At 35.2% G+C, this 14,039-nt stretch overlaps 2 protein-coding genes across 6 annotated transcripts; both read right to left on the bottom strand.

Annotated features, from left to right (window-relative positions):
• Positions 1-979: 979 nt before the first annotated feature.
• On the bottom strand, positions 980-2,759 carry LOC120075650 (F-box/kelch-repeat protein At1g23390-like). Its single transcript, XM_090313113.1, has one exon. It carries the CDS (start codon positions 2,355-2,357, stop codon positions 1,179-1,181), a length of 1,179 nt encoding a protein of 392 aa, XP_090169239.1. The 5' UTR covers positions 2,358-2,759; the 3' UTR covers positions 980-1,178.
• Positions 2,760-3,427: 668 nt separating this feature from the next.
• On the bottom strand, positions 3,428-9,123 carry LOC120075649 (ATP-citrate synthase alpha chain protein 1). Of its 5 annotated transcripts, XM_039029238.2 has the most exons (15): positions 8,987-9,123; positions 8,782-8,882; positions 8,502-8,610; positions 7,842-8,018; positions 7,547-7,708; positions 7,268-7,348; positions 6,884-6,935; positions 6,515-6,629; positions 6,330-6,411; positions 4,679-4,774; positions 4,479-4,580; positions 4,208-4,324; positions 3,980-4,096; positions 3,761-3,881; positions 3,428-3,670 (listed from the first exon to the last, which is right to left on the bottom strand). In XM_039029238.2, exons 3-14 carry the CDS (start codon positions 8,598-8,600, stop codon positions 3,810-3,812), a joined length of 1,272 nt encoding a protein of 423 aa, XP_038885166.1. In that variant the 5' UTR covers positions 8,601-8,610; positions 8,782-8,882; positions 8,987-9,123; the 3' UTR covers positions 3,428-3,670; positions 3,761-3,809. The 5 variants fall into 5 exon arrangements, with proteins under 5 accessions (XP_038885166.1, XP_038885164.1, XP_090169237.1 ...); XM_039029236.2 differs by having other exon boundaries at positions 3,428-3,881; XM_090313111.1 differs by lacking the exon at positions 8,987-9,123 and having other exon boundaries at positions 8,720-8,858.
• Between the last annotated feature and the right edge of the window lie 4,916 nt (positions 9,124-14,039).

Below are 14,039 nucleotides of genomic sequence, written 5' to 3'. Positions count from 1 at the left end.
ACCAGGAGGTCTGAGAAAATGTATTTATGCCATTATTCAAGTCATTTTTTCAAGAATTGATCGAACCAAGTTCATGGGTCGAGTGTGACGTAAGTTTACAATCATTCTTTTTTTACAATTAGATACAATATATATTAAAAGGAAAACTTTCTTTATTTTCTTTTTGGTGTTCGGTTTTGTTTTTAAAGAACCGAGACTAAAATCTAATTTTTTGCGGTAATTTCCACCTTTTCTACTTTTGGTGGTGAGAATCAAAACACCTCATATTGATTTTTTTTAAAAATATTTATTTGCCTTTTTCTTCTTATGCGGTTTCAGATTTTTCCCCTAATTTTCCTTTTTCTATTTCCAAATCAAGTCTTAGGATTTAGATTTGCATGAGATATTAAGTACTTTGTGATTGTCATGTGGTTGATATATGATAGTTACCTAATTATTATCTCTGATTGTCATGTGACTTTCATTAGAAATTAAGTATTTCGTGATTTCTATCTAATTACCATGTGATAGTTATGTGATTGTTCATTAGATATTAAGTATTTGATTTCTATTTGATGACATATGATTGCTATCTAATTGATATTTGTTACATATCATAGTACTTGATCAGTAGGCAATATCAGAAACTACTATGTGTCAAAGAATGAAAGGTAATCAGATAACAATCGGAATGCAATCAAAAGAATAATAGCAAAAACTACTAACTAATTGACAAAAAAATAAAAGATAAATATGCAATCAGAAGACAATTAGAAGACAATTAATTGAAAATATAAAAAATAACCAAATATGTGTCTAATTAGATAACAATCACATAACAAAACAATCAAATTACAGGCGAAAGTCAGTGAATTATGATTGCATAGGTGGGATTTGACATGTTTGTAAAAAAGCAAAAACAAGGAACGCACTCTAAATTTTCAATTTATTTTTTATTAAAGTTGCAATTATTTGAGACGATTGAATCAAACTAAATGAATTTAACAAAAGAAAGAAAATATTATAAGAGTAAATAACATTCACCATAACACAACTAAATCCTCTGGATTGATATGCTATATGCTAATATAGAATATCATATACACACAAGTTCATACACAAACAATGTAAAATTGGAATAATAAGAAATATGAAAATTAGATTTGAAAATTTTGCTATGTAATTGCAAATCTAGAAAATTATTTGTGGGAGTTGGGTAGAGTTTTGAGTGAGACGGGTAGGGTTCCGAGGTTGAAGGCGCGTTCCAAGTGTGGGAGTGTTACATTGGAGCAGGAGAGTACCAAGTTCCTGAACCTGGAACCATGGTGCTCGTCTATGGCGGCGACTGTGAGGCTTTCCCAGCGGCATTCCCCCTGCTTGAGCTCGCACATAATCACCTCCCTACCCTCCGAAGGGTTGTTAACAAAAACAAAATCCCCCATCACATTCAAGCAAATGGAGGGCATGTACCCACTCTCCCCTTTCAGCTTCTCCACAAGCTCAAATGGCATCTCCCACTCTTCTCTACCACCTTCCTCCATTATTTCCACCAATCTCCACATCACCACGCTTCTCACCTCCTCCGCCTCTCCTCTCAGACCCACCACAATCATACCTTTTCCTTTCCCGCCGCACCCAATCACTGAAAAGAACACCTCATCAGTATCCCCCCCACGCCCCTTGTACGGCCCGCCCCACGTTTTTCTCCCAGCATCGAACGAATACGTTACGCCCGTACTTTTGACACTCACGTACACGCACATTTTGTGTGGGTCCGCCGCAACTGACAGCCACGTGGACGCCGCCGACTCCATGAGATCCGTAGGCATGGAGTCACACCACTCCCACGTCCCAGTGGTGGCGTCGTAGATTTCGAGTGGGGGAGTGGAGTCGTCTGGTATGCCGCCGCAGCCTCGAGAGCCGGCCACGATGATATAGTTCCCGACGGCGGTGACCACAGGGTCGGGGCGCCAACCGATGGGTGGGGGGGCGTGTTGCCAGTTGAGGTGGAGTGGGTCCATGGAGAAGGCGAATCTGGAGGGAGAAAGCATGTAGAGGAGGGAGGAGTGGAAGGATCTAAGGAGAGAGAAGTAGTGATTAGTGTGGATGGAAGAGGAGGAGAGGCGTTGGAGCTCCATCCAGAGGTTGGACCTTGGGTCGTAGGCGAATGTAGTAACGGCGGAAGGAGATCGAGTGGACTGGGAGTGAATAATCAGCCATGGCTTGAGGGTGTTGAGACGAAGGAGGGAGGCGGAGATTGCAGAGCGCCAGGAAGAGGATACGGTGTTGGCAGAAACAAGATCCACCAACGGAACGTGACTTATTATCTCTTCCAAAATATCTCCGCCAATTCCACATTCCTCAGACTTCTCACTCATCTCCGATCCGTCTCTACGGCCAAATGCTCCTTCGACACCACAATAAATAAGCTGCCATCTCACACACTTCAAACAACATTAAATTCCCTTTCAATTTTCATGATTTAAAACAAACCATTAGTTAACAGCAGTCCCCTTCCTTCGCGTCGGCTTCATCGTTCCTCGTTTTAGTTTTAGTTTTAGTTTTATAAAAATTTAAAAAATATGAGTAGAGGGACGGATAAGGCTGTAAATTTGGTTTAGTTTTGGATGGTCAGGGGATGGGCCACGACTGAAATCCAAGGTCAAGAATGAGACCACAAACATTGGTACCAACTCTAATCACATCCAATTTAGAGTACACCTATGTATTATTTAAGAACTATTTAAATAAAATATTTAAATACATGTCACCACAAATTTTCTTCACGTAACAAACTCATATATTTGTAGATTTTCTTTTTTAATTTTATAGTTTGAGTAAGTATTATTCTAACTTAAATGTCAAAAATTTGATGATATAAAGTATATGTGACAATCATGCTCCACTAGTATACTAGAAACCTTATCTCCTTATCTCATCCTTACCAACGGCCTTTAATAACTTGGCCCTTACCATAACTGTATTCCCCAGGCAATGATTATGAACAAATTTAAATGGATTATACATTCTTGGTCACTACACAGTAAAAATTTCATGCAACCAATTTAGATGCAATCTATGTTACACTTTTTTTTTATGGAAGTCTGAAATGCACCCAAATATTTTTCTTTCATTCAAATTGTCGTCAAATTTTTTTTAGATAGAAGGAAATATAGATTAAATGCTAAATAGGGTAGATAAGAAAAAAAAATTAGCAAAAATTAAGGAGGCCCAACAAATATTTGCAAAATAGCATGGTTTTTTACAATAAAGTGAAGTTGCGTCTTTCATAAAGAAACAAATTTAAATATTAAATGCTAATGTTTTTGCAGAGAATCTATTTTAGCATTTAATCTAGAAACGTAGAAGTAGATGAAGGGGGAGAAGATATATATATATTTTTAAAAAATTCCATTAGCACTTGTAGAAGTAATGGGACTTAGAAGCATGGATAAGTATCGTTACATTAAAATAGAAGCATGGATAAGTATCGTTACATTAAAATAGTTGGAGTGGTGAGAAATTGACGAACTCAATTGATTAGCTCCCTACTTAAATGTAAAGATAAGCGGTGAGCTATATTGACAACGAAACGAAATAACCCCAAGTCGTTACACCCATCTTGCATCTACATTGAATTCAGACGTCCCCTATGCCTTATTGTCCACTCAAAAGTTTCTGCTCACGAATCCTTGTTCAAATGCATCACAAATGGAAATTTTTATTAAAAACTGGAGGAACTATCACCACAAATTGGTCAAAGGCAAAGAAAACTACACACATAATATGAGATTTCTATGACAAGCTCGACGCAGGTGGCGTATCCTGACTTATGCAGCTGCCGTTATGCACTCAATTGCTTGCTTGCATATACCAGTCATGGTTGCCTCCGGCCCATAAACCTATATTACAAAGCGAAGGTTTCTCAATACCAACTTATATGTACAGGCCTTTTAACATAACAATATATAGTTAGAAGTATTTAATGCCTGCACTCTACCTCAATTGGAACGCCAAGTTCTTCACCAAGTGCTCGCATCTTGGCAAGGCCTCTCTGGTAGTTGGGGCCTCCTCTTCTCACATAAATACTCATCCTAGCCGCTTTTAGCCTTGATTCCTGAATCATAACAACATCATGTGTCTACCCATTAGTACATGTGCCTACCTATTAGTATACTTGATGAATCGGAAAAATGGATTCCCTGAAATTGGACAAGGGTCACTTCACCTTCTCCTTCAAGGCCCGAATTATGCCATTAAATGTAGCAGCTACATCAGTAAAGTTCGCTATCCCTCCTCCAATCACAAGTGCTCTGTTTTGGCCGTCAGGGTCTGCAGTTGCACACTACAGGAAACAAAAGTGAAAGCATCAACCTCTACATCCAGTACACAGAAGCATATGTTCAATTAAAAGTTCAAGCATTTTGACATACTCATGATTGATATTCGCTATGGTAAATATATTATGTGCATCTAACTTCATAATAAACAAAGCTTACATCAATAACAACTCTGGCATACTGCAACACCTCCTCCTCATTAGGTGCTCCACTATATTCTGCATAGTTTCCAAGCTCAGAGGCATAACCAAGATCTCCAACCTATACAAAAAGAAAACTTCTATCAATAAAATCAAAATTATAAAAGTGAAAGCTGAATCTCAAAACTCGAGCATTGGAGTGGACAAACAAAAGCACACCGTGTCTGCATATATGACACTTGCACCACCTCCAGCGACCATGGTCCAAATTCGTCCCTTGGGGTTCAAAACTGTGAATTTCAAAGATGCACTTGTCTACATAGATGAAAATAAAAATGGTTGATTCAATTAGTTTAGAACAGAAATTTATTCCAGCAGATTAGATCCAGTATGAAGTAAACTGAAATGAAATTTCAGCAAACTCTCTGATGAATGGAATTAAATTAGTTTAGGATGGTCTCCTAAGCATTAGCAGACTTGCAAGGGCATGCAGACCTCAGAAAAACACATTTTGCACGTGTTGTATAAAACAACTGACATACATAACAAACTGATTTGCATACATGTATTGGATGCATTTTGCACGTGTTGAGAGGGGCCTTATGACATGTGGTTCCCCAATAGATTCTGTGCCTCTTGCATACTGATCCCTCGACATCAATTTTCTTCCAAAAAAAAAAAAAGGGAAAAATGGTTCTATGCCTCTTTTTGGATGTTGGTGACGAAGTCTCTTTGTAATTATTTCCTAGGTCTTGATTACGCTGGGAGTCTTTTTCTTATTTGGATTCCCTTTTGGGGATTACACCAGAAGAAGAGGAAACCAACTCTCTTCTTTTGTTCGAAGGATTTTTTAGGAGGCTCGGATACCTTTTGAAGCACTTATTCTTTCTGATAAGCAAAGACGTTGGTGGAATTGTTATAGCGGGTTGGTCTAGTAATTAGCCAAAAAGGGAAAAGAAGGGTAGTTTGACCCAACCCCTCTTTAACCCATTTCTCAAGTCGTGTCCATCCAGGACGGACACGACTTGAGAAATGGGTTAAAGAGGGGGCTACCGCCAAACTTTTTCCTTTTCTAGGGAGTCATGATGATCCGGCAGGAGGAATCTTCCTCACAAAGCCAGAAATCATTACAAACAAAGCGAAGGCGCTACTTGGCCCTATAAGAGAGAGAGAGGCGCTTTCACATCTTCTTAACCCGAAATGGCAAATGGCTGGGAACATTTTATTTCTGAGCAGAAGAGCCATTTTCATTTTCATAAGAAAACTTTTAAATATCTTCAGACTCCATCCTGCAAGGAATATCATAGAATAGCCGAAAAGTGATGACCCTTCTCTTTCAAAAGGATGCCAGTGGCTTATGTAGTGATTGGGGGGACGGACTTTTTAGTAATTCGAGATTTGAAAGGTCAATACAATCCCTTTAAGATAAGAAAGAACAAAAAATTGAAGTGTTTTTTCACCTAGCGAACTCACAATTATGTAGTGATTGTCCCATGAGATTAGTCAAGGTGCACATAAGTTGGTCTGGATACTAATGGATATAAAAAAATAATAAAAAATAAAATAAAATAAGAGCACTAAGTTTAATGTGCATTACCAAAGAACATAAATATTCAAGTCGTTGTACTTCCATACCAAAGACTTAAACTTTAAGAACATATTGACAACTCGAAATAAGAAAACAGAAAACCCCTCAAATATCATTACTTCTACACCCAATAAAGGTTTTTGAATCCAAACAAGCATTTTCCATGGATTTCCAGAATATAAGAATATATGTGAACCAGTTGACTAAGGAGAAGAATTGTTCAAGGAGGACATTAGAAATTGGACATTAACATGAAGAAAAAAGTGCAGATAGGTGCATTACCTTTTCATCTAGGCCATGGATAAAGCTTTCAGTAGGACTCATAACCCTACCAAATGGCATTGGAAATTCAATACTTCCCCACCTACAAAATCAAAAAACATATCAGAAAATAAAATTTGTTAGGGTTGTACTTGATGCAAAAGCAATGGATGAAATGTAACTATAACCAAGGGTGCCCGACATACTTCTTGAAGTTCTTGAAAGCAGCAGTATCATCTAGTTCACCTCTCATATCTAAAGGATAGGGCTTCCCATTAACAATCGCAAACGGATTCATTTCCAAGAAAGTAAAGTCCAAATCTGTTTCGCAAGAAATTGAAATTAATTGATCCATTTACAAAATAGACTAAGTAATTAAATTTACTCCAACCTAACTTCATACATTTTTAGGACTACTACACTTCCAGACTACTATAGTAGTGATTTAACATGATAAAAAGAATAGACAAGCCTAACAACAATATCAAAATATTATATCGATACTAACCTAACATCAGTTTTTTAATCCACCAATAATTCAACAACTAAGTTCACATCCCAAACAAATAACATACCTTGGAATAAGGAATACACTGCCTTGATAAACTCCTCGATTTCTCCTTTGATCTGGATTGAAGAACAAATTTACGTCAACTATTTGGTCTTGCAAAAGGGTTTCTTAACTTTCCATAACAAGATAACCATTTCAGATAAATTAAAGCCTTAAAAGTATATAGTATATCTAAAGCCTTAGAGCAGATTTTAGGCTTCTACGAATTATGTTGAGAACTGACAAGAATACATATAATACTGATTTTTGTTTAGTTCAACAATATGTGGAGTTCAAGATTTGCACCTCTAACCTCTTGGTCAAGTGTAAACTGTGCTATGTGATACCGTCAGTATCACCAAAGAAAAAACCACAAAAAAGAAAACAATTTTCATCGATGTAAATTTACCTCCAAAGGAAGGGTTGCCACCAGCTCGGCACATGTTTCTGAAGTGAGAGACACTCCTGTGGGGATAAATATGGTTTTAACCTGAATGAAAAGAGAGTTCCACTGAAACTTAGTAAAATTTGGGGGTGATAGAAATCAAACACGAAGAGTAATCCCTGAGCCTAAAGAGCACTTCTATGCAAAGGATTGTTAATTAATTCCCGAGCCTAAAGACACTTCTATGCAAAAGATTGTTAATTAAGATACAATTACAATAAATAAAACTAACAGCAAAAATACCTTATCCCAGTTCTCTTCGATTTCAATTCCTCCACACTCTGAGAAGCTAATGCTGCACCCAAGTCTCTCGGAGACGATATTGAGATAGTATTCTTCTTTGTGCGGAATGAAGGGTTCCACAATAAATGTGGTGATGGGTCCCTTGCATCCACCCATTGTTACCTGGCCATGAAAGAGAATAGCATAATAAAAAGATCACTAAGCGAGAGAAGGAAATGAAATGGGGTAGTGAGAAAACCAACAATAATCATGAGCAGATATTAAGTCAAAAAGACGAAAGGAAATAAAACAACACCTCTTTGCCAACGCGCTCTTTCACAAATGCAGCAACCTGAGCCAGATCAAGATTCAAGGCGACTAAACCACTTTTCCCACGCTTTCCAAACAACATGTCGGGCTTCACGACCAATTTTGATGACGAAAGCCAAGGTTCCCTCTCAACAAGCTCATTGAAATCAGTTGATTCAGTGACCTGAGGCAGATTTTAATTATTATTATAAAATCAACAACGACACTATAGAAAGTGGTTTGGAATCAAACGTGGAGCAAAGACAGGGATAGCAACATCAGATTCGATTTATTCTATAGATTATTTAACAAATCCAAGGATTCAAACGGGTGAATAACACTCTCTTCAACTCTGATTGGGTAATGTACAGAGGAAAGTTTCAGGCTGGAAAAAGAAAAGACAATCGAAAAAAGACAATATTTAATTTAAAGGGGAAAAAGGATGATTCGGGGTATTGGAGCCATTATTGGCAAGCAGCACTCACCACCGGTAACCAAATAGAAAAAGAAAAAGAATAAAAACGTTCTTCCCTGAGTGTCTAGTTTCTATGGAAGAAGACACCCTCAACAGGCAACAACGTCAATATGATGCTAAGGAAGAAGAGATCTAGGAAGAAAAAATTGTTAAGAATTTGGAGATCTAGAACAACAATGAAGCAGGACTCACTTTAGCGGATTGGATGGGAAGTTCTCTGCCAGAGATCCGTTTAAAGTGCTCCTTCAACAATCTCTTAGAGTCGTATTCTCTGATCTTCTTGCGAGCCATTTGTGAAAGCCTGCAGTGAGTACTCATACATTTCAAAGGTAGAAGAAGAGAATCTTTAACAACAACATTCCATATTGGATAATGAAAATCAAAAGAAAAGGAGACAAAGACGCACTCACAGTTACAGATCCAGAAAAGTTGGTTCCAGAGAAATGCAAAAGAAAGGAGAAAAACTAGTTACCTTTGGAATTAGGTAAGTAGAAGAACAAGAAGGATGAAAGTTGCGAAATTCCTCTACTTTACTGCACAATCTTTGCTTTCCAACGACCTTCGCATTTATAGCTGCACAGAGTTTTTAAATTAATTTTCGAAAATTTGACCAAATTATAAACAAATAAAATCAGGGGAAAAAAAAATTAGTTTCGTTGGCTTCAGACGGCGGGAACCTCAATTGCTTGAATGCGAAGGGCAATGAGAACTGGCAACCAACCGGTATGACGTTTTTGCCGCTACTCCTCCTTTTCACCACACTACCGTCCAATCATCCATCATACTCATCATCTTTTATAATAATAAACCGAAATATAATTTTTTGAAATTTTTTGAAAAAAAAATATCAATTTATATGTTTTGCACCAATTTAATAAATTGATACCATTATTAATTTAGGATTTAATTAATATAACTCTAAGATTTAGAACCATAGATTGATATTTATCCAAAATTTTAATTTACCACTATAATTAAATAGAATTGAGTCTATTATAAAATAATTTTCAAAACAATTATAACACGACTAGTACCATTATATTTGGCCAGCTTATGGTGTAACCAATTCCATGCATCTCATATTAGATAGTAAAAATTATACCAAAAATATCAATGCCCTTCAACTTTAGGGGGTGTACTAATCTAAATCATAAACTAATAGTTGTATCAATTTAAATCCTAAATTTTTGTAAGTATATTAATTTACACCCTTCATTAAAGGTACATTTGGATTGACTTGAGAAAAAAATGTTTTTCAAAAAATTCATTTGTAAACATGTTTGGAAAAATTGGTTGAAAATACACTTAAAAAAGCTATTTTGAGTGTTGCCAAACACTCTAATTTTTTTTAAATGATTTATTTTTTAAATTAAACACTTGAAAATGCATTTCAAACACACCTTAATTTACATTTAGGAAAACCTTGTGTGAAACTTGTGTCAATTAAATTCCTAAAATTTCACAAATGAATCAATTTAGATTCTTAAGCATAATCTTTTTTAAAAAGTCATCCGTATACTTACTCTAATCGTTCATTTTGTAAAACCAACATTTGAAGAAGTGATCTACACATGTTGGAGAATTAATGCATAAATGATTTTCAAATGTATTGTATTGAAAGGTCTAAATAGATGGACTTATGAAAGGTTAGGAATTTAATTAACTCAAATTATAAGTTCCATGAGATATTGATGGATCGAAATATGGAGGAAGGTGTTGATACAGTTATGAAAGCTTAGTGTTTAAATTGATATAGTTATTAATTTAGAGTTTTAATTGTTACAACTCACAAAGTTTAGAGATATAAATTGATATTTTAAAAAATAAAAAATAAAAACAATTCAATTTTTCTTTTTGAAAAAAATACCAAATGACAAAATTTTATTAGACAACTATTTAGACTACACAAAAATAGATATGGAATACCAAGTGTTGTTTTAAGTGAAATCACTCTTTCAACAAGCATCTTACAAAAGCGACTTATTTTGAACGTGTTTTGTTCATTGTAATTAATTGATTGATTTAGATTATCCTAAGTTTTTTTTTTTAAAAAAAAAAGAAGAAGAAGAAGAAGAAACCCCAATAAATTTAAAGGTATCGTTTCAAAAATTAGATTAAATTAAGAAAAATTTTTATAGATAGAAAAAACATCAAACTATTTACAGAAATAGCAAAAAAAAAAAAAAAACTTATAAATACTGATGATCATCTATCAACCTCCATCAATGATAGAATTTTATCAGTTTCTATAACAGATAGTATCAATGATAGACTTTTATCAGTTTCTATCACTGATAGACACTGATAAACTTTTTTCCCGTCTATTAGTGATAGACTTGTATCAGTTTCTTCCACTGATAGATGTTGATATACTTTTATCGGCATCTATCTGTGATGTCAATCATAATTATAATTAATTTTTTTTTATTTGTTTAAATATTTTCCTTCATTTTAGTATTTTGAAAATTTCTCTTAACTTAAAATCTTTTCTTTCTTAAGAAACATTGTAAATGTAAGTTATTCTATTCTAAAAAAAGAAAGAAAATAAAAAGAAAAAGAATAAAAATGGGTTTTAAAAAGAAAAAAAAAAACTCATTTAATTATTTTAGGAAAACAAAAAGGACAACATTCTTTAGGTTCACCCATTACAATTTTAAGGATATTTAAGAATGTTTAAGATATTACAAGTAGTCGTTCATTTTTCTATATTTGAAAACAGCCATAAATAATACTTTTAATTTATGACTATATTAATTGTTTTCCTACCCTTAATTAATTATTTATCTAATTTCGGATTCTATATATCGAATTAATAAATCAAACACATATATTTAACTTTCAGACAATAATTATTCTGCGTATTCAAAGACAAATATTTAATCTCATATATTTAACATCATACTCATAAAATAATATTTGTGATTCAAACGAGTCATAAATGTTTCATAGCACTTCAAGAATAATCACTTTTGAAAGACTTGTACATTTTCAATCACTTATTAGAATTTTACACAACTTCAGTAGTCGGTGAAGATGCACAACGGCAACAATCCTGGGCCCGAGGTAGGTTCTTTGTTTGTGAGTCGAAAACTCGAGGATTAGTGATCCCACCGATTATATATATATTTGTGAGTGATATTTAAATCTTTCATAGATTTTGTTTGTCACACCCTCTCCCAAATTACCCTTTTAATTCGGAAGAGAATGTGACGGTAATATTTACCAATCCTTTAGTGCCACCCACTACCTGACTAGCCTCCTTAACCTACTTAAGAAACCCTGGATCCCATATATAACATTCAGCAAACTAAGAAAACTTAAAAACAACCTCATAACACCAGGGTCTAACACACAATATAAATACATCATAATAATAATTACAGAGTTCAGTGGGTCCAACATTCTTCACTAGTCCCTAGCATGAACAACACATTGTACTGACATAGACAAAATAGACACCCAGAATGCCACCGTAGTCTTTTGGCTAGTCTTGAGTCCTTGAGTGGCAGAGCATCAGGGCAGCTACCAACTGGGGAGATGACCACTACCAGGGAAAAAGGAAAACATTTGAAAGAATGAGCTACCAGCCCAATGAGTGACTAATAAAACTTAATCATCATGCTTAAAATTGAAAACTTTCAAGCAAACTCGCACTTAAAACTTTTAAACATAGAATCTCTGGAAAGATTTAAACATCATAACTTCTCTTAAGCCTTGCTGAGAGAAAACTCTTTTGCTCAATCCCTCAACCTTTATCCTTAATTAGTGTGGAGTAATCTCAACACAACCAATATCAACTCTACCTATGTGCAAGTGGTAATAACTAAGTACCGTCATACCTTAGGTACTATGGCCCGGATACCTTCTCAATCTCACTGTCCTTCAGTATCGAGTTCATCATGATCATTATAAAAACTTACTCAATAAAACATGCATACATAAAAGCATAGTAACATGAAACATATGGTTTAACATCCTTATCATAAAATCATGAACTTCTAACTCATGCTAGTAACATGAAGTATATAAATTCTTGAACATACTTTCACAACTTCTTTAAACTAAGTCATGCGTTAATAGGCACTTTAGAAACTAGTTTGTTTCAGGCTGCCTTAAACATTCTTTTAAATAAAACTAGTATGTGTCTGAACTTTTTAAGTAAAACATGAGTTTACTTTACATTGGAAAAACACTTAGTTTTGTCACTCACTGTCTTGAGCGTCCTTCCTAGGATCGATAAGCCTTCCCTATTAGCGTAACCTTGTGGAAATGATAAACATATTTGGCCAATGCAATTAGTCTCCTCGTGAGACTAACGCACATAAACAAGCTTAACATTCAACTTAATACATCATCATTCAGCTCAACGCATACCTTCCTTATGTGTTCAATACTTAGGAAATTTCTTGAGTTATAAAGCTTAGCTATGTGGCCAACAATGCCTCACTAAGTGTCAACGCTTGCCCATGCGCTCACTCAGCTGCATGCTATCATCGCATCACCTTAACACCAGTGAAAAGCATTTCAAAAGTGTGTTTTCTGGGCTTAGAATTTAGTTAGTTTTATGCTTGATTTGAGATCTTTGATGTTTTTATTATTTAATTATAGGAAATCGTGCAATTGGATGAGAACAAGCAATTTCGGAAGATTAATCACCAAAATAGCCCTAAGAAGGTCAAAGTTTTGACCTAGGGTAATGATCAATAGAGAAAAAAAGAAAGAAAATACGGAGATTGGAGGCAGGGCACGTTGAACGAGCATTGCAACGCTGCCTCGCGGCCCTGCAGACCCCAGAGGGTTGAAAAACAGGGCAGTGTGCAACATTGTGACGCTATGATTAGAAAAGACGTGAATTTAACGTTAGTGTTGCAACGCTACGACGGCTGCCTATATAAGCAGTTTGTGGCCGAACTGATTAAGGGAGGCAATTTTAGGACTATTTTGAGAGTGTAAAGTGATATTTCGGTGAGGCCTCCCTAGGGAGTGTAATTCTAGATTAAGACAGCATCTCGGAGCTTCAAAGGATCGAAGATTTGAAGAGATCATTAGGTTGCGATTCTGGATTAGAGGACGAGAGTCAAGTACACGACTTGAAATCTCTTCCCTCTTTTATTTTCTGTTCCTTTTTATTTGGAAACCTCATGAATGGTTTACGTTTGTGTTGTAACCATAAGTGACTGATTTATGTTTTTAGGGTATTGATCTAGTTTAATGGATTGCGAAAACTGATTTGGTTATTTCTTAGATTAAATTTATGCATAATTATTTTGGCATGTTTGTTCTTAATGTGTTTGAATAATTGGTCATTGTTTGAATGTTCTTTACTTAATGTCTTGCTCGAGAGAGAGGGCATTGGGTTAGATCTAGCGTGTTAAACTGTTAATCAAGTATGCATAAGAGTGATAGGAGATTAATAGAGATTATTGATGGAGGAACTTAATGTTGTAGCTAATCAAGCAATATAAGAGATTCGGGTCGATGGTTAATTATTAGAAAAGGTTGAGCTCGAGAGAGAATACCTAGATAAAAGACTCCTAGGTCTATAATTTGCATGAAATCAATCTAAGGTCAAAATAATTAATTTGGTTAATCAATTTAACGAAATCATATGGTAGAACGTCTCTTTGTCTAGTTTCACCTCAGTGTTATCTTTTCTTGCTTTTTAGGATTAGATTAATTAGATTCTCATCACAGTTCGGTCCCCTAAATAAAATTAGAACGGTATCTGAA

Source organism: Benincasa hispida, chromosome 4, assembly GCF_027475165.1.
Source record: "Benincasa hispida cultivar pf3 chromosome 4, pf3_genome.v1.1, whole genome shotgun sequence".
NCBI classification, from domain to species: Eukaryota; Viridiplantae; Streptophyta; class Magnoliopsida; order Cucurbitales; family Cucurbitaceae; genus Benincasa; species Benincasa hispida.
Note: the sequence above shows the minus strand (reverse complement) of the source record. Positions and strands in the feature narration are given on the sequence as shown.

What these genes read in the sequence shown, in the direction of transcription:
- LOC120075649 (XM_039029236.2), bottom strand. Translation starts at nt 8,600, where the DNA reads ATGGCTCGCAAGAAGATCAGAGAATACGACTCTAAGAGATTGTTGAAG. An exon ending in AGTGTATTCCTTATTCCAAG is followed by an intron (nt 6,630 to 6,883) that starts GTATGTTATTTG and finishes CTTGCGAAACAG; the next exon opens with ATTTGGACTTTACTTTCTTG. An exon ending in GTGTCATATATGCAGACACG is followed by an intron (nt 4,581 to 4,678) that starts GTGTGCTTTTGT and finishes CTTTTTGTATAG; the next exon opens with GTTGGAGATCTTGGTTATGC.
- LOC120075650 (XM_090313113.1), bottom strand. Translation starts at nt 2,357, where the DNA reads ATGAGTGAGAAGTCTGAGGAATGTGGAATTGGCGGAGATATTTTGGAA.